General features: G+C 35.6%; 1 protein-coding gene across 1 annotated transcript; it reads right to left on the bottom strand.

The window, feature by feature from the left end:
- Nucleotides 1-90: 90 nt before the first annotated feature.
- On the bottom strand, nt 91-20,637 carry LOC112058392 (replication factor C subunit 1). Its single transcript, XM_024099191.2, has 18 exons — nt 20,405-20,637; nt 19,687-19,788; nt 17,820-18,630; nt 17,086-17,195; nt 16,735-16,863; nt 16,022-16,412; nt 15,375-15,495; nt 15,074-15,201; nt 14,501-14,647; nt 13,598-13,681; nt 13,291-13,439; nt 12,718-12,912; nt 12,104-12,255; nt 11,886-12,012; nt 11,628-11,773; nt 3,132-3,345; nt 2,146-2,310; nt 91-1,759 (listed from the first exon to the last, which is right to left on the bottom strand). Exons 1-18 carry the CDS (start codon nt 20,411-20,413, stop codon nt 1,634-1,636), a joined length of 3,306 nt encoding a protein of 1,101 aa, XP_023954959.2. The 5' UTR covers nt 20,414-20,637; the 3' UTR covers nt 91-1,633.
- Between the last annotated feature and the right edge of the window lie 653 nt (nt 20,638-21,290).

The following is a 21,290-nucleotide window of genomic DNA, read 5'->3' as shown; positions in this document are numbered from 1 at the left end:
CTCACCAAAAATTAACTTGATAGTAATCTGTTTTAAAAATGTTCTACGGATGTAAGATTGCAACCACAAGTTCAATAAATAAATACTATATTTAATCAATAAGTTTTAATCATTGTACTGTCAAAATACTGAAACATTATTATAAGAAAACACAAGCATAACATAATTATAAATATAGATATTATATTTTGGGAAGACAGTTGAGCTTTGAGCAGTGGAGTGGTAATATGACAGTGTTTTTAAGCAAGAGTAGTGAAAACACTTGTGCTTACACCTTACATCTAAAACCAAACTGTCTCCCAATTATAAAATATCTATATGTCATAATGATCATAAACTCCTCTAAAATAATTTTACATTAAGGGTGAGGCCAAACATGTGTTTTGTGAGTTGTCAGTCATGTAATTTCGGTCACATAAATTTGCGTGTAAGTCGGAACACAACTCATTTTGCGACTCCGTGTGGCAGGAACTGGACTTTTGTATGAAACTGAAAGCAGCAGAAATTACGCGACTGAAAACTCACAAAATTACGCATGTTTGGCCTCACCCTTAGGCCTAGTTCGGACAACTGAAGTATTTTAGTCGAGTACGAACAATTTTTGGATTTACCGCTCAAAAATAGTTCGTACTCGACTAAAATACTAAAGTAGTCCATACGGCCTATTATTGTCAAAAGAAATGTTCAAACATTTATTATGTATGAAATCACGAATATTTAACATAATTATTATTAAAAAATTATATAAAAGGACTTGACAACACAACTTTTAGACATAATTAAAATATATACAATTAATAAAGTGGTTGTTTGTGATTTATGAACAACTGTTTCTTATCTGTACATCATTCATCCAAGGCACTGACCAACATTGCAAATATCAATGTAATTTTTTTTTTTGCAAATGGAAAAATGACTGCCAACTTTATTTTTGCTGCCAAACAGCTTTGTTTTGTTTAGGCCTGAAAGGCATGATTGCCTGCAGTCCTGTACTTGTAAGATATTTAAGCAATTGTTTAGGGCATCCCGTCTAGATGGCACCAAAGACAATCGAGAACACAAGCACACAAAAGATGAAGCAATTTAGGAATCTATGTATTTTTATTTCACATTGATTGATATATCTTCTACCTATGGTAAACAGTTTTTTTTAAAGGATAGGGGGAAGATTGCTTAGGGCATCAGCATTCCTTAATTTGGCACTGATTGCATATGTGATTGGGCATGGCTTAAAACCTATCTCTCAAGTTGATGGACAACAGTGTTATTGTGAAGGATGTGTTCTTTACATGCCCTGTGTAGTGTTGCTCTATTTATGGGTTTTCCATTCAATTCTTTCAGTTTTTCCATACATATATTCAATTTGTCAACTATTATTATCAAAAAAAAAAAAAATCAAAACAATTCTGGTCAGTACCACCTTTAGAGAAATATTCATATTCACACTTAAAAGTTGTACTGTTTACCCGGGCTTTTAAAATTACGGAAATGTTCTTATAGGGCATTCTGTAGTTTACATCGCCAAATATAAAAAGGAAAACGTTTTTTTTTTAATTCACATAATGTCTTCAATTTGGCAACAAACATAGATAATAGCAAATAATAAACAGAAAGTTAGAACAAATATATGCTATTATCTCTTATTGTTTGTCTTGGTTTTTCCTTTTTTCCCTTTCCCTGGACTAGATGGTGCATTTTTCTTTGCCTTTCCTGATGCTCTGCTAGGGCCTGCCTTTTCAGTTTCTTTAGTCTTCTTTTTCTTAAACAAAAAAGAAATATTTGCTTAATCGATATCCTATTAAAAAGCGGATGCACAATCAGCAAAAAAACGTCCCCACTCAAAGAGTGCCAAACACTTCCTGGCACTGAATTCAAGTAGTTGCATTTACAAATTCAACCATAAAATCAATCCTTAAGGTTAAATTTGCTCTGACTTTGAATTTGGGGAAACAAAAAAAATTAAATACAATGGTAGTGGTATACCTTCATCATGACCTGCGTGACCTGACATGGGCGGCCTACTAAGCTTCTGAAGCGAGCTCGGCTGGATGGAGGAATCCAGCGGGAACCTACACCGAGGGACCCTCGTACAAAGGCCAATCACATGGCCAAGTGCGGGAACGGCCCAAAAGAAAAAGAAGATACCTTTATCATGGCATCATGCTCGGGATCGCTGTCCTCCTCGACCTGTTCCTCGTCTTCCTGAGAGTTGTCTTCGTTGTCAGCGCCGCGCCCCTTCTTCACCGCACCCGGCGCGTACGGCAGCGCGCTCGCCGTCTTGTTGTATGTACGGGTTAGAGCCGCTTTTACCTGGTCAAAACATTTTTTTTTAAATGTTTTAATGTAAAAAAGACGTCTAAATCAATGGCAAAGTCTTTTGATGGTCTAAGATCTGGCATTAGAAATATATACCCTCATCTGTTAATTATTAGTGCTATGAAATAAATGATAAATAATGTTCAGTGACACACTGCAAATAGGTTGCCTAAAGTGTTTTTCAGACAGCATGGGTACGTAGACGTTCATAATACGAACTATTATCGTGAATCGTGGCAAACATTCAATAGTGAAAAGAACTGTTACTGTACCCATCCTAACTGAAAAACACTAGAGTTATTGCGGTCAAACACATTTTTCATACAAAATCTAGAAAACCATGAACTTGATCTAAGGCAACATAAATACAGTTAGTTAAATTAAGCATAAAATAAGCTTTAATTTGACATATTAGACGACTAAATGACTTATGAGGGTACACGAGTATAAATAACATTACTCAACTGTTTGTATCTAGCAACCCTACAATTGCAGGGTGAAAGTAGGCAATCTTTACTTTTTATTTTTTTTTTGATATATTCTATTAACGGGTGTACGAATTTTTTTTAATTAATTATTTAATACAGTTAGGCCACATTTTACTAGGCAATATCCGCAATGTGTCAATGTAAATATTTTCCACTATTTATTTTTTTATCCCAATTAAAATAACAAATGATGGTATATATTTCTTATGCCGGATCTCGTACTATGACTGTCAATAAGTGGTCCATTTCATACTCCATCAACAAAATATTGTTTCAACATATTATACTTATCTATGACAATGTCAAATACCTTTACAACCAATTTACCTTAGGATCAATCAAAACAGTGGGATTTCTCATTTCCGGCCATAGAGAGAGCTCCACGAGTGAATCGAGATCTTCCCTCAGCAAGTTGTACGACTCTAGCACTTTCAAGGATTGCTCTACGCCGTCTGTCTTGTCTCGTATCAGCGGTGTCAAGATAGCGTCGCGAAGATGCGTCGAATAGTCCAGGTATATCGACGACTTTGAACCAGATGTACTGTAGAAAAAAATACTTGGACTGAAGCTAATGTTTGAGATTACATCTATTTATAGAATACACTAACGGATACCTCGGATATAGAGTTAAAAGTATGGCGTAATGCCAGTAGCAACAATATTGTCGGTTAATGGTATTGAGTTGTTCCTTTCCTGCTTACATGATAGTGTTATTGTCTTTCGCACAGAACAGAGATCGCTAAAAGCTAACGCTTTTAGCAATAGAAGTAGCATAGGGGCGTGGCCCGCTTACACCCGGGTGTGCGGAGCTTCGCAAGCCTATCCGCGCATGTACTAGCAGTCTTGTTTCGTTGACTGACACGTTACGTCCTGCGGTTGTCAAATTCGGTAATTGAAAATAATTAAAAACGATTACAAAAATGCTGTATTGTGCCGTTTTGGAATACCAAAATGATAGCCGCCACAAACATTTATCAAATTATGGTGTTTCGTACCATCATTAAGACGTATTTTATTATATTTTCATTAAAATATGAAAAAATAATTTTACTCAAAGTCACAAACTAAAATGAACTTTACGGGAATAGTACTAAAGATTACTTTATTTTAATACAAGTTCGATTTTCTCGAAGATTCTGTTGACACCAGTGGGCATACATTTACTGCGTCAACAACAACAACAAAACTATCATAAATCAAAAATATACAAAAATGTTTTTATTGCAATAATTCTTCTATTCCTAATTAAATGTATTAATTATTAATATTAATAATCCTTGTTATTTTATATTTAACGAAAACACCCATTGATTTTGCATAAAATTAACAACAAGAAATTGTAGCCATTTGAATTTTGAATTTTCATTGTTAACGTGCGAAATATAATCTAAACTGCTATATTCTGAGTTGCGCGTTGTCAGTCGAACATTAATCTCAAAATAATCTGTGTTAATTTTTAATTAAATATTTAGGAATGCTCCAGCTTTTAATAAAGGATCATCATGTGAATTTTTAAATGAAAGTACCTTTTTATATTTTTTAAAAACTGGTTGTTAGGCATATAAAATGTACCTAAAGGAGCATTTTCTTTCAAACAATTTTAAGGTCAAAATAAACTCAAGAGACAGAGTGTTCGTTATGCCTTTAGGTCCTTTAATTGAATTTCTCTGTCGGTCCCTCATGACTGACAATCGGTACCACCTTGGCGAGTCATCTTTCGGTAAACAATGCTCCTCCATCGAGTACGGATACAGGCCATCTAGATGGCACTATAAAAGGTGTGGGCACCTGTTTCTATGAAAAGATCCGACCATCGGATTGGTGATCTACCTCGTGGCCGTTTTCCTTCTAAATACCACCACGTTTCCACTGTTATGCCAGAGCTGTGAATTAATAAAAAAAAGACAGAAATGTAGGCGTTGAATCAGTAAAAATTAAATTACGTGTACGTGTACATCACCGCAGTATAAAATAAATAAATAAAAAAACACAAGCGACGAAGGGGAATGTTTATTGATTTGAGACAGTGAAACAAGATTAATAGGATTATTTTATTGTCTGAAATCAACAAATATACGATTATTTTATTGATTTCAAAGCCAAAGGTTTCAATTGAAAAGCAGCATATTTTATGCTTTTAATATCTCCTCTAGCATTCAGTTTATCAGAAAACTGTAAAACATTTTAAAAATATGATTTCAATGTATATATTATATTATGCTTTATATAAAATAAGACGAAAAATAGACCAAAAAATAGTTTTTATTTTTCTTGTTTGAGTTCTCCTGAAAAAAGTGTAATTTTGATTTATGTTAGTTTTGAATTTAAGCAGCTGCCATATGTCATTTGGCTATTCATTTAGGGATGTCGATAATAATATATCGATATTTTATATCTACTACTATTATATTATGATGACACGATAATGATGGAATTTTCGAAAAAATTTTTTAGGAATCCGGAGAGGAAAAAAATTAATCGAGGCGACTAGGAATCAAAATTTGTTTTATGCAAAACCGCATTCTAATTTGTTCCAAACATTTTACGCAGTCAGACACGTTAATGTAAAGTGGAAACAGATGATATTTAGTAGTCACGGCAGTGCCAAACAAAAAGATTTTTTTTTTCTAAAAGTCGTATTCGCGTCTTTTAGGATACAAATAAAATGACGTACTTAAAGTGTTAGGAACGTCAAGTCTGAGTATTTGTAATTGACCTATTGACTACTAACGGGTTGGAAAATAATCTACTGGTAACATTCATCATGAAACTCATTATAGTTAAATAGGAAATAATTGAGTTATTTTCTGCAAAAACCGACGAATTAAAAAAATATATACTATCGTGTTTTTTATATATTTAGGAACTATTTTTACTTCTTTGCAGAAAAGAGTGAATCTTTTCGTTGAAATATTTAGGATTTAAGTTTACGAAATACTTAGAGCAGTTCGTTCGTTTTATTTACTGCGAGTAACGAGACTATCGATGTTTAAGACTATCGTTATTTCACATCCCTAGACAACATTAATAAAACAAAGTTAGGATCATTTTGAATCTTATTTATAAGGTAATAAAGCTTATATATAGAGACAACTAGTGACGAGTAGCGGTACTACAGATTTCATTCATGAATTTTCATTCAAGAATTTTCATTTGTTCTGAGACAACAGTAATAAATAATTATCAACTCTAAAATAAGGGTAATATATTTCTTTTTTCACTAAATAATAAACAGCCAATTAAGTGAAGAGTTTATCAGTGTGATAAGTATTATTTGTTTCGTATCAATGTCCGGAATCCATCTTGAGAGAAGCACTCATCTTTCCTTGCCGGATGTCAGCTAAAATCACCTCTCCGATGGTGGCGCCCCCTTGCCGCAACCTAATACCTATGTACAAGTGACCGTAGCGAGCGGAGTGAATGTTCGCCATTAAGCGTCGTTTTTTCACGCCGTTCACATGTCAGCCATTGTGATCACGGAAAAAACAATTATACCTACATATTAGGTGCACATTTTATATTTTCTGTGTGAATAAACCTCTCCGAAAATGGAGAACGTAAGTGATTTTGTTAAAAGATGAAATTAAAACGTGCACGTTCTCCATCGTCGAGTTCCAGCGGCAGCGGTGGTAGTGATCCTACGAGAAGTAAAGCGCAGAGCATGTAAGGCTTTGCAAACCGTGAGTTACGTACAGTTTAAATTTTATTACAACACGTCACATTTTCAACAAATCCTATGAATAGAAATAGTGAAAATACGTGTACAATTACAGACAAAGCGACGGTAGTAACGATTGATCTTGGCTGGAAATTAGTACGAAATTGTTGCAACTTTATAGGAATCTATTTATTAAAGCGAGTCATAAACCTCATGAATTTATTCAAACATCGTTTTAAATACGAGTATTGATAAACTATATATTGTTGATTTTCCCTTTGTTACGACTTATCTTCACTTAAAAGAAAAATGTGGGTACCCACATTCTATCATTCACACCCAGAGTTAGTACGAAAGAAAACGTTTAGAGGTACATAATTATGAAAGAATTGCATTCAAATATACTGGAATGTTCTTTCGCAGCTTTGTAAAACTTCTCAAGTTGCCAAATAGTTGTTTTACAAGAAAGCGTGACAAATATTAGTAGACTTAAGACTTATTATTCTGAAAGGTCATCTATCCATACAAGTACAAAACAATGGTAGATGAAATGATTTTATCAATTTATTTTTACGTGAAATGAAAATTTTAAATATGATGTTTTGTATAAAATTCCTCCCAAGTACAAAGCGATTTTCAAAACAAGGGGGCGGGGGCTAAAAAACTTACCCTTGATACACTTAGTTCCAGAAACAGAGCAAAACTGTCTTGTTTCTTCAGCGTGACATTTTAAGAACAACATCTATTATACTTACCGATAATTCAAACGAAAATATTTTACATTTTAAGACGGACGTTTGAAAAAATTTGAGATTTGAAATATGTGGTGGTATATTTTTAAATGGTGTTCATATCTTCAGACCATATCATATACCTATTTCAGTTTTAGTTTCTACTCATGCAGCGTTTCAGAAATAAAACGTACACTGTGTATGTATACTCAATACCTATTAACTTTTGCTACACAGGTATACGTAATGTTTATTTTAGAACTGGCGCAACACAGCAACCAAACATTCCGACCAATCCTAAACTTGACTTAACTGAACGCAACTGATGGAAAGAGAAAAACCGCTTTCGCCTATGCAACCAATTTTGCACCGCATATTTCTAAGGCTCGATTAGCACTGAAGTTTAGACAAACAGCAGCTACTTCAGCTGGCCTAATTGACATTCGGTCTATAAGCACCTAAAAACCTTTGCAATAACAACGAATTGGGTTGCACGATTCCAAGAAATCGAGGAACAAGTGTACCTTTTCTAGAATACACCCTTTAGACTGTAAGTCGGTCCTGGTACTGACACAATACCTCGGGATTGTCGGCATAACTTGGATACAAGCAAGGAGTCGTATGTGCTTAACGCTATGCAAGACACTTGAGCGACACCTTCTTAAACGTAAGAGGTAAAGCAATGCTAATCTCATATGGACTGGACTGACCCTTTCACAATAAGGACTGTAAACATTAGAATGGATAACCAACTCCGACAAGTCTGTGCTGACTCCGATACTTTGCCTCAAGTTTCTTGGCAAACTGGGACGCAAGACGCAACGCAAAGTCCCCTTGTCGGAGTCGAAGTGCTTAACGCTACGCAACAGCGCTTCAGCAACAGCTTCTTAGTCGTAGGTGGTCTCTCTGACAAATATCAATCTCTTAAAGAGAGGCTGACCTTTGCGACCTGTGTGTGTTGGGCCACAGTCCTTCGAGCAGCTAAGTCAACAGGTTACGTTTACAACACGCCTGTTGCACTGCCTAGGACGGATAAGCAGGCTACACAGTTGGACAATGCAATACTACAACCGACTGCTGCCGATAAGTCAGTCACATAGGTGGAGCAGGGCGACTATTCCTATACCGTTGTGCCCAGATATAGATTAATAGGTCAAGAATACCTATAGAACACATGGCAAAACACCTATTGGCCATGCCAACACACACTCATATTGGCTTTCAGATGTGGATTGAAAACGCAATTTAATGACATGAAATTCACGATGTCTTGGACGAATGACTCGCATGGTACGCACACCACAAGAAAATGTGCTGCGATATTTTATCAGCATTGTCGATTGCAAAGTGCTTAGATGCTTCTTCAGATCTATAACCGATACGTGGATTGCTTATATAAACAGAACAGAGTTATCTAGCAGTCACATCAGGTCCTAACAAAATTAGACAAATAAAATATTTATATAATAACTCAATATTTCCTGGACGGGTTTAATACAGAGTTGTCCTCTCGAGTCAGCAAACTTAGTCAGAATGATTTTTCTTTTTGACGTGCGACAGCTATATTATTTCAAGTGTGAGACACGCCCAAAACAAGCGTCTTGTGTAGGAACTACTCATGCTGAATGGCCTTTCGAGAGCAGATGATCAGGACTAGTAAGCCTTATACACAACAACACGTTATGTGTACTAAAGAAGCACAACTGGTTGTCTCTTCCACCAAACCTCATCGTACACGGCCACCGGAATCATTCCAATCATTTCGAGCGGAAAGCTATTAAAATTTAATTTTTTTAAATATGGCGATCACACACACACCACAAAACAAACAGATGCACATGCCCCAGTGATTCAAGATTATAACTACTGAGCCTCACCGATTTTGAGTGACTAGAAATGTTGATCCATTGACCTGATCAAGGGCAGCAGTTATCAATATCCAGCCGGCGCTACAATCATATGATAAAGCCAGTTTGAGACAGATGTAAAGAAATGGTGTATCCCACAAACCATTGAATTTATATTCTACAATGTTGGACAAATAGTTTGCTATCTGTCTTGGACTCAGACAAATTATAGAAGGACCTGTATCGCACTCATTGTCACGAACAAAATTGTCTGTCATTTTCTGAGGAAAATGAGCTTAGATTTGGTATATATCTTATACTAAACTAGAAGATTTGCCCGTTTTTTACACAATTCAATTACACAAAAAGGTATTTTTACGGAGCTCTTTAACCGACGAACACGATTACAACTATTTAACATCGATTCTATAAAGACAGGTTTTTATAATCGCATTAGATCGTTGATCATATACTTTGACAGAAAAGTAACGTCTAGCGAGGCAGGTCCTATACAATAATTGGTCTGAGGGCTTGGATGCCAATACAGAAATCGGTACCTAATATAAAAAATTTACTAATTTGACTAGTAGGTGAGATGGGCTTATATTAATGCTTCTTCACGTTGGTATCGATACCCAAAGCTATTTCAGTATCGGAAGAGAAGTTAAATTGGTATCCTAAACTTACCACCGTATTATATAGTTTCACATGATTCTGACAAAATCAATAATTTCTACACCCAGCTTAGCAAGGGCTTCTTCACCGTTGAACATGGATTGTCATAATTTTATCAATCAAGATACTAGTACAATGAACAGCAGTGACGTGCACCTCATACATGCAAAGGATTCGCTTCTACCGGACTCATTTACCGTCATCATATTCAGCCGGGCCTGCCTACTTATGGGATATGGAGCTTGAATCCACCATGCTGCTACAGTGAGGTCTATTATTTAAATAAAAGTAATTAAAATTCATTTATCGCCAGAATGATGAATCTAATGATATTAAATTACATTTCGATGTGGCACAATCTGTCTGATGGGTTGTGGTAAGTAGATTATTTATAGGTACATATCCTAGTTCCTGGGCGTGTCACTGTTGGCTAACATATTTGGACTCTAAAGTGCAGAGTATCATTAAGAAGCAATTCATATAAAGTTTTGAAATATAATCAGTAAAAAATCCAAGTATGGTTTATGGGTTTAAGCAACTGCTTTGTATTGCTGTAACTGAATGACAAAACATAACTAATCTAATAATACTAGGATCTATGTTACGCATGCATCTTGTACAATAATAGGTTAAATAAAATTGTTTTACAAGATCTGTAAAGCAAATATTTCATCAGATTCTATCCATTTCTAGAAATTCGGACGGATTTGGAAGTCAGATTTAATTACTAACATCTAGAATTCTAGAAAATCACTGATTATGAATTCCAAAATAGGTATACATAACTGGATTACCTAGGCCACTATCAAATTCCTTAACATACATATTAAGAGTATATTTGTTCTTCAAAATTGAGAATTTTCATTTATTCAAAAATACTTTTCAGTATAATTCACATTAAAGCGTCAACCTTGCGAGCACCAGGTGATAACAAACACTTCACTCAAGATGGATTCCGGACATTGATACGAAACAAATAATAGAGAGTTTTAACTACCAATAAAACTTACCTATTATTTTTTCATCAATGTCCGGAATCCAGGTAAGGCCTACCTGGTGCATCATGAGTATAATAATGGCGAACATTCACTCCGCTCGCTACGGTCACTTGTACATAGGTATTAGGTTGCGGCAAGGGGGCGCCACCATCGGAGAGGTGATTTTAGCTGACATCCGGCAAGGAAAGATGAGTGCTTCTCTCAAGATGGATTCCGGACATTGATGAAAAAATAATAGGTAAGTTTTATTGGTAGTTAAAACTCTCTATTATTACACTATAAATGTGTTTGTAAGGCCACGCCCCCGGGTACGCTGGTTTCAATACAAACAGTTAGCACTTTATAAATCTAGTTACTTCTTATATCTGTGGTCTTTCGCGCCATTTTTGTTGCCTTAGGCTGTCAGTCCACAAGAAGCGGAGCGAGGCAGCTGAGCCGAGAAACGGAGAAATATTAACCAATAGGATTGCACAAAATCACCGCTCCTCTTATGTGGATAGGGACTTGCGAGCTAGTTTAACAATTCATATAAAACCGGTAAGCGGAGCGGGGATACGGAGCGGCGAATCACGTGCGTCGCTCCGCTCCTGTGAACAGACACAGTAGGGAACTCGGCTCCGCATTAGTCCGTATCTCCGCTACGCTCCCTCGCTTCGCTTTGGTGGACATACAACCTTACACGCCATTTTTATAACCGTACAAGCCTTTTTATTGTCAGCCCCCTCATCTCTTGCCCTGGTATCCCGCTGTACATGTGACACTACCTGAGGCGGGTGTGCGCGTGTATCTCCTGCGCCAGGCGCCGCATCTTGTTGGCGCGCAAGTTCTTGCCCAGCCAGCCCGGGAACTGGTTCTGCCCCGCCACGTGCCCCTCCATCTCTTGCCCCGGTATCCCGCTGTACATGTGACACTACCTGAGGCGGGTGTGCGCGTGTATCTCCTGCGCCAGACGCCGCATCTTGTTAGCGCGCGAGTTCTTGCCCAGCCAGCCCGGGAACTGGATCTGCCCCGCCACGTGCCCCTCCATCTCTTGCCCCGGTATCACGCTGCTGTACATGGCCTGGGAAATTGCAACATAATAAAACTGTTGGATTTGCAAATTTTCGGCCTATTTTTAATGAATGAATGATTCATGAATTCCTGGAAGAATTTTTCAAATAGGTCCAGTTTACCTGAATGGGCAGCAGACTCCAGGCCTGGTTGCGCCGTATCCTGGCGTCCACCAGATCGCCCGCGCTGATGCTGTCGGCGGCGCGACTCAAACGGTCCAACGTCTCCAGCTTCGAGAGGCTCGCTTTGCTGTTTAAAAAGGTCAAATTACTAAAGTTGATTCATCATGATATATCATTATATATATCATCCAGGATGTAAACCAATGGAGAAATCTCACCCAGGCCCATGAGGCACGACGCTCAAGTAGTTCTCCTGCACGAACAGCGGCATGAGGCTGTAGTCGGTGAAGAACAGGTCGCTCTTGTCGTGGATGCTCATGCGCCGGTGATCCTCCGCGCTGAACACGCGACGGATCGCCTCCCACGGACCCTGGATTATAAAGGAGATGACCCAAAATCGCTCCAAGTGGAAATTACCAAGAGTATTTTTTCATTATTAAAAATTGATCAAAATACTATAATTTTTAATATCTGCAGAGCACAGGATCTGGTATCGGAACTACGCTTTAGAATGGCCCACCACAGGTCCAGGCTCCCTCCTATAGACAATAACGTGAGATTTTTTCATTTATTTATTTATTTATTTATTATCATCAAAACTTAAAACTAGCCTTACAGGTATCACCTAATTCGCTAGCTTAGTACTATATTATAAATCTAAAAACTTAATTCTATTTACCTAAATATATACATTACAATTAATACTACCTACTTAGTATAACAAATACACCACTCAGCAATCCTTGTGAGTTCACTCAGAGTACAAGAGAAGATGTCGATGTTTTCAGCTACGATAATAAATATGAGATGAATTTATTATTTGTCTACTCACCATCTTCATATCTTTGTTGACATTGGCCGCCTCTCTCTTGAGCCGCTCCCCGTCCATGCGCGTCGCGTCCGCCGCCCACACGGACAGCATGTGCAGCGTCTGGCGCACGTCGTGGCCGGCCGCCTCGATCAGCTGCGTCAGCACCTCGTTCGGCACCTTCACGCCCTCTTTGAAGCACACCGACAGCATCGCGCACTGACAGACATAAACATAATTAAGTTCTAGTAACTACAGGATCTGCAAAAATGGAGTTTGAAGTTTTGATTGTAAGAGAAGTGCAGATCATAGCAGAAGTTGACGAGCGAACGCATATTCTCGCTGCTTTTGTCGTTACACATGGTCACGGACACATAATTAACCTAGTTTTAATAACTACAGGATCTGCAAAAAGAGAGTTGAAGTTTTGATCGTAAGAGAAGTTCAGATCGTAGTAGTTGACGAGCGAGCGCATCTTTTCGCTGCTTCTGTCGTTACACATGTAGATCACGGATACACCGTCGTTGATTTGATTAGCGATAACAACTCTAGGAGACCACCTAAATGAGACAATAAATAATAAATAACAACAATCACCATGATTTGGTTGACGCGCGGCCGCTCGAAGCGCAGATCGTAGCAGTAGTTGACGAGCGAGCGCATTTTCTCGCTGTTTCTGTCGTTGCACATGCAGATCACTGGCACTGATGTTGACTTGATCAGAGATATCAACTCTTGTAGACCACCTACACCACCAATAATTATTATTATCTCACGTATAATATTGTCTCAGTTAAAAAGATTACTTTCGTTTTATCTGTTGACTCTGACAAAAAAGCATTACCTAATTGATGTTATATGATATTATCATGACAATAAGAGATAATTAAAGAAACTATCTTACCGCGGTCCTCGTTGCCCGCCATACCGTCGACTTCGTCCATCACTAGCACGTGTTTCTTCGTTACAGCACCTTTTCCGGTTGCACCTACAACCAAAATATGATATGATTTTGTTTTTCAATACTTTAGCTTCGTGGTAACCCTTCGCTAACCCTAGACCCTACTTCTTGATGTAGCGGCTCAGCAGGTCTTTAAGAAGTCTCGTTGACCGCTTCTGACCTATTGTAATCGCAAATGACTAGATTTCTCCTCTAATACTGGTTGCCACCAGCTCAGGTAAAGCAGCAGTTTCTTGGCAGGGATGTGTTTTACCTCCTCCTGGTTTACGATGAAATGCCCTAGATGGAGGTTGCGATTATGTATTAGAGCTGGACAATTACACAGAATGTGCAGACTTGTTTCCTCTACTAAGTCCCCTCACTAAGATACTTAATTATGTTTAGACTCTATACCCTTAAAATTCTTTTGAAATTCTCTTCGCCGGTCGCCGTGAAACTAAGTGACTGGCAATTGGATATGATTTCTCATTTCCACCACAGTCCTAACTTCATAATTGGTTAACACAATTACCTACAGAAGGAGCATCAGCTGACAAACATTCAGCCATCATTAAATCAGTCTTTGTATCCATGAGTCTGACTCTTGGTCCATTAGAATAAAGACACTTCGTAAAATTATTTATTTATATACTTGTATACTTTATTGCACAAAATAACAACAATAACAAAGAAAATAGAAAAAAACAACTTACACAAGTATATGCAAAGGGGGCCTATGCATATACTTGTGTAGCAATCTTCTCTCTCTTATAGCTTATAGCTTATACCTTCGAATAAAGGAATTAATGCATTAAAATGTGGGATACTGCAAATAAAAAATAGAAAGAGAAAACAATAACTACTTACCTCTAGCATATGCCGACAGCGAAGTAGTAGTGAGTAGCTCGCCGATCTGTTCACGTATGAGTGTTTTGCTCCTTGTATCTGATGCATTGAACTCTACCATGTCGAAGCCTAGCTCCTTGCACACCAGGGATACAGTTGTTGTTTTACCTTCAGGCAAAAAAAATGCATTTAACATTCAACCAAACAAATCCAAAAAACAATCAAAGTATCTATTTATACTTTCTAATTGGCAGTGTGCCAATTGTTACAATTAATCACACTAATATTATAAAGAAAACGAATTGCGTGTCTATATTTGGTAGTCCTTCACCGCAACTGCCTGAACCAATTTGGCTGATTTTTGGAGACAAATTACTCCCTGGATTAAAAAACATAGGCTAACTTATTTCCGAAAATATTAATCCGCGGGATTTATAAAAAATAGTGGAGTTTACAAGAAAATTTCTTGACTCCCTGACCTTGAAGTTTAAGCCTGTGACACTTAAGTGAACTCTACATATAAACCTCGTTAAAATTAAATTAGTATAAATAAAGTACACTACATCTTGATAATAATTCTATAATAATTCTTACCCACTCCAGGCGGGCCTGACAACAATGCAGCTTTGAAGTACGCTCCGTTGTCATCCTTCGCCCATGGACTCGGTTTGGGTATCTTTGCCTTCCTGCTCACGTACCACTGGGTCAACCAGTTTGATAACCTGTAATACAGACAATCCAATAAATATTTTAATCGTGTACAAAATATTTGCCCGCCAGAGAGGATACACTTTAATTCTTTTGGACATTTTGTTTGTACTCAGGTTGAGACCCTACTTAATTAATAATGATTTTGGTGAAAAGAAAAGTCGTATTGTAACTCAATGGAACTTACTTTTTGACATTACTTTTCTCCCCATTTTGTCCTATAATGTTCTTGACGCTCGTTGGTTTGTATTTATCTACCCACATCAAACTGCAGTTGTTTGTTAAATTACTCGATTTCTGGGGATCACCTGTAAATGAAATAATAAGGTAGGTGACGAGATCTGACGAGATCGCCTAGCATGTGTCATCAATATATCTCGTGATGAGAAAGACATATTGTCGACCAATAGCGGCAGAGTTGAAATATTCCTCCTTTCATACTGGTGCAACATAATAGAGCTATATACGTCTTTCTTGTGTATTGTAGTGTGCAACTTAGGCTTACTGAGCATTATATACTTTCTTTATAGATAAACGACTTTCTGTAATATTTATTTGCCAAGTTACTCAGAATGTATTTACATTCTGAGTAACTTGGGGTTTGGTAATTGAATTACAATAAAGATAGGTAGGTTTTTCAGTTTGTATTATTGTGGTTTTATGTTTTCTAAATTGGCTCAGGTCAAGTCTAGTGATATGAATACCTAAGGGGTTATTAGACATAAGCCACACTTCTTTAAAAACAACACAATTCCAACCAGGTTTGCTTGATCACTTAACATCAGGTAAGATCACAGGCAAAAAAGCAAACAAGATAACTTTTTCGATACTTACTATTAACAACTGCATCAGGTTTAATATCCGATTTATCTGTTGCTTGTTTATAAAATTTCTTTGGTGATATAGATCTTTCTCGTTTATTTGTACCATTTGTTAAACTTAATTTACTGTCATTTATTTTCAAGTCATTTTTAGGTTTAACTTTTTCATTACTATTATTTCCTAATCGAGATTCAGTATTCTTTTCCTTTGATTTATCCCTTTTAGAAATTTTCTTTTCAATGTTATCTTCTTTTTTAATTTCTTTAGAAGTCGATGAACTTTTCTTGTCTGAATGTTTGATCATTTTCAAAAATTCGTCTTCGTTTAAGATTTTAATGCCAAGTTCCTGTGCTTTGGCCAATTTTGCCGGTCCGGCGTCGTCACCCGCTAGGACGTGTGTCACCTGTTATTTTTTTTATTTGTACATATAAATCACTTGTTTTTTCTGAAGGTGTAATTGCTATATTGCATAGAGGCAAATAAATGAGGTTCATAACTTAAAAATTCATATACAATTCACGTTAACTAAATAGAAGAAAATTTAAGAATATTATCTATTTGGATTGTATGGTATTTTTGTAATTATTTGAAGTACATAAATTGATTTTCGTCAACTTGAATTCCAAAAACTACTGAGCGGATTTTCTCGCAAACTCGTAATTCAAGTTATAATTTACATACATTCATAAAGAAAATTCATATATATCGTTACTTTTTTAATATACCTTCTTACTAATTCCATTTTTCACACACCCTCCATACTTAGTAATAGCTGCAACAACCTCGTCGCGTTCAAACGAATCCAACACACCGGTAAGTAAAAACGCGCAATCCTTCAAGCAATCTGGTGGACCCTGGAGGTAAATATTATGATAAATATTAATTATATTAAGATAACCTAAAGGTAATATATATACTTTTATTATCAATTGTATTAATTAGGTCGAAGTTGTAAGCCAATTTTCAATTACTAATTTTTAAAATAACAAGTTATTTCATCTTGCAGCAATGTGAAATTGTCTACATTAATAATGCAAAAAAAACCAATTTAATAATATGTTTAGTGTAGTACTCACATCCGGTATTTCTTTGGATCCCAAATGCTTGGGTCCAGACCTGTTCAAATACTTTTGATACAAAGCAGCAGAATACCTCTTTCTTTCATGTCTCTCTTCATCTGTAAGAGCTAATAGAAAGGTATTTTATTAATTTATGATTTCTATCCAAAAATAAGTAAACCAATGTCGAACAAATTCACGATATTTGTCAGGACAACTTAATAAACAATTCAAACTGTAATCAAAATATAACCCTAAAATGGCAGAGAATGACCTTAAGTGGAGTCACGAACTTGTGATTGTTGTATGTAGGGTTAAAGATGTCGTTGACAGTTAACTAACACTCCCCTTTTCCACTTAAGTCACTCTCACCGCCTATCCCAAAAAGAATTGCACAACAAATGTGGACGGCTCGAACGCCACGAGCATACTGAAGCCGACCGACGAGCGCCTTATAGACGAGACAAATAGTTCTCGCCAACCGATCGGTACCCCTCTCTAACTCCCTACTCTTTACGGAAACAAGTTGTGCCACCTAGTGTGCCACGTGCCAACACAACACACTATTGATAACATATATTTTGATAATTAATTTATTAGTAAGATATGGTTTGGCAGTGATCAATACATTTATTTGAAAATTTAAAAATATTTTTTTTTAAATTAATCAATCCACATTTTTTTCGTTATTAAGTACATTACGAAAAAAATATGGATAAGATTATTCTAAAAAAAATATATATCATACCTACCAGAATCATTAAGACTCTTGTCCAATTTAACTTTTTTTTGTTTAGGTTCACTTGGTTTGTCTTCATGATTAATTTTTTCGTCATCTTTAAGAAACTCACTGTAATCTGCCTTCTCTTTCTTGATTGTTTCCGTTTTTATACTGTTCGTTTCATTATGAAGTTTGTCTAATTTTCTCTTTTGAGAAGGTTGAGGTTCTTTTTCTTTTTTAATACCATTACTTGTGCAGTTTTGTTTTAAATCATGTTCTTTGGATTGATGTTTTGCATCAACTACAATATCGTCATTTTGATTCTTGTTAATTTCTTTCTTTGTTGTTGAGTCTTTATCTTTTTTAACACTGTCTTTAAAATAGGATCTCTCTGGTACTATTTTCTTGCTATCAGATGTTTTTTGATCATTATCAGTTAAATCTAACACATTTTTTTGAGTGATTGATTTCTTCTCTTTTTTACTTAAATTCTGTTTAAGATCATGATTGTTTTGTGATTTCTCGTTTGGTTTGTCCATAACATCTATTTTAGATATACAATTGTCTTCTTTAGGTGATTTGGGACACACTAAATTGTCAATTTCATCAATTTGTAATAAACTCTTCTCAAATTCGTCATCTGAATGTATACCTGTTTCAGTTACTTTTTTGGATTTCTTAACCAATGGTTCTGTTCTTTTGATAGATGTACTTCCAAATATGTCAACAGCTTTAACTTCTTTTAGAGTAGGTTTAGATTCACTCTTATTTTTTTTTGATGGCGAAAATATCTCTTCATCAGAGTCATCTTGGATTTGCCTTCTTTTTTTAGATTGTTTTTTCTGAAAGTTTTTTTAGTTTTTAATCTTTACTGTTACACTGAATTTTTATGTTACCTGATACTGAAGGCAAAGTCGTGATATCTGTTGCTGGCCAAGAAATATAATATGATTTTTATTTCTTTACTCAATTATTTTTTGAATATTACACCATAGGCAACCTTGAAATATTAATATCTGGCTTTTTTTGTAATGAATAATAGGTGAAGTTAAAAAAAGATACAACAAAGATACACATGGGGATTGGGCTTGAAATTTTTCTAATTGGATCCCTTTACCATTGAGCTGGTTTAATTATTTTTTCAGTTAATGGTTATATTAGTATCACGTGTAATTATAATTTTAGAGTATTCAATAATACTGCAATTATTATTATAGAGTAACAGCTGGTGTGGACCAGACCTTTGTCATTTATAGTTAACACGAATTAATATAATATTTATATAGCAATAAAGACCTCATTTATTGGACCTATTTAATAAAATAAACTGGTTGGGAAAATAACGTAATATTATATAATGTTCAAGGGTATCTGTCAGTTTTAACAGATATTTAAACCACTCGGTGAGTAGAGAATTATACAACTGTCAACCTTTGACAATGGTATATGTCCCGAAGAGCTCATTTTTGCCAACTTACTACAGTATTTTGTTTTGTCTGTTACAATCATGGTAACTTTCAAGGATGACCATGAATTGTCAAGGAATAAACTATATCTTATTGTATAAATGTGAAAGGTCATCCATAATGATATCTTTAAAACCGCTTGACATACAAAGTTGATATTTGGCTGGGAGGTAGTTCATACATAGTAGACTACTGGCGAAGGAGAAAGTCGCGGGCGTACGCTAGTTTTTTATATTTTGTTAGGGATAATATGCAAAATCATGTCCTCAGTCACTTAGCTGTCACCACTGTCCACTTATCTTGAACAGCTACTTTATAATTATAGTGATAAGTTTAATTTTACCTACCTTCTTTGACTTTGTTGACATAAAATAAGAAAGTTTTATTAGTAAAAATAAAATGTACAAAGTTTCAATAAAACAAATACATTACCTTATTGACAATTGTCACCTCAGGAGACTCGGGTATGACGTCACTGTCCTCATCTTCAATCTTTTTCTTAGCTTTTTTAACAGTGAAGAATGACCTTATGTCCTAAAATAACAATTTTTTAACTACTAGAATTCTCATTATTAGTAGTGGACGGATCTATATGCATCCACTGCTGGCCATAAACCTTGCCTTTCCTTGCTTTGCATAGATATCATCATCAGCCTGTGCTGATGATAATATCTATGCAATGCATTTTAAGGAATGAGGAACCAAATTGATTAGTATGCTTCCAAGGGATATCTACAACATATCAGTGTAGATTACTGTGATGTCTGGCAGTTCTATCCTATAACAGAAATATCTCAAGATTTTGCTGATGGTTAGGGGTACTTGATTTGAAGATTTTGGGGTACTTGAGATGAAGATTTTTCAAATCAGTCCAGTACATAGACTATTCAATCCAATCAAATTCTACCTCTTCATAAAATTACTACCTATTATAAAAGTATCATACAAAATATACTTACTCATGTTTTTTGTTATTCTTATTTTAATTTTATTGAATTCTCAAAATAAACATTTTAAACCAAGTAATTTTTAACGACGTAGATGGGTGGTGGACATGGATAATTTAATGAAATATTGATAAAGAGTGTAGAAAGGTTCACAAAACCTTATTAATTAATTAAAAATGTATAGAATTAAGTAATTTTCTTACCTTACTCATCTTCAAATTCGTACAGCTGTAAATCAGAACATTGGAAGAAGTAGCTCTATAAAGTTATTCAGTTGTTGCAAAATATTTGGAAAGGAATACGGAGGTCTAGAATTAGTTCAAATAAAATTACATTACAAACTTTATAGAATACAGAATCAAATCACAATCTACTTTATTCAATTATTGTAAAAATTAAAATTTTATAGACCCTTTATTTTTCATTAACCGCCATTCAAAACACAGATCACTATAGACTAGAAAATTCAAAATTTATTTTGGATTTGTGTTGTCATTGTCACTGCCAGTGTCATTGTCAATGTCAACAATGACGTCAATTATTTTGAAGGACCATACAGATTACATTTGACCTTTGTCGGAGGAAAGGAGATATCAGCAGATTAACCGATTTTAGAATGTGATGAGTAATTAACGCTCTAGCCTACATTTATTTCATTAGGGGAGTCTTAAAGCAAACATGTTATTAAAAAAAACAATTTAAATACCCGAGTCACTTGGGTAGGTATTTAAATTGTTTTTTTACTTGATAATTTGGTCTTAGTACTTGTTCGAGTGTGGGTAGGTTTATACAAAAAAACTTCAGAAGATTTGTACATAACACGACTCAGGTACATATAGGCTATCTTTAAGTACATGTGTCGTGGTATAACCAAAAGACGAAGTTACCACGTTAAAGCCTATTTACAGTATAGTTCGGTCGGACTGTAGACTGAAAAGTAGTCTGTACGGCCTATTAGATTAGGCCTATACTACAGCCTTTCTTGATGAGTACTGTTAACCAACAAAAAAATTAAAAATGAGAGTATAAATTACTAGTCATTTCACACCTAATAATAAATATAATTAACTTGTTCTTAAATTAATGAAC

Source organism: Bicyclus anynana, chromosome 4, assembly GCF_947172395.1.
Source record: "Bicyclus anynana chromosome 4, ilBicAnyn1.1, whole genome shotgun sequence".
NCBI lineage: Eukaryota > Metazoa > Arthropoda > Insecta > Lepidoptera > Nymphalidae > Bicyclus > Bicyclus anynana.
The sequence above is the reverse complement of the archived record's forward strand: the minus strand, read 5'-3'. Positions and strand labels throughout refer to the sequence as shown.

Excerpts from the sequence above, each read along its gene's own strand:
- LOC112058392 (XM_024099191.2), bottom strand. Across the intron at positions 18,631-19,686 it reads AGGTGACAATTGTCAATAAG|AAAAAACAATCTAAAAAAAG; the intron begins GTAATGTATTTG and ends AAAAACTTTCAG. Across the intron at positions 13,682-14,500 it reads GCTGTCGGCATATGCTAGAG|GTGCAACCGGAAAAGGTGCT; the intron begins GTAAGTAGTTAT and ends TTTTGGTTGTAG.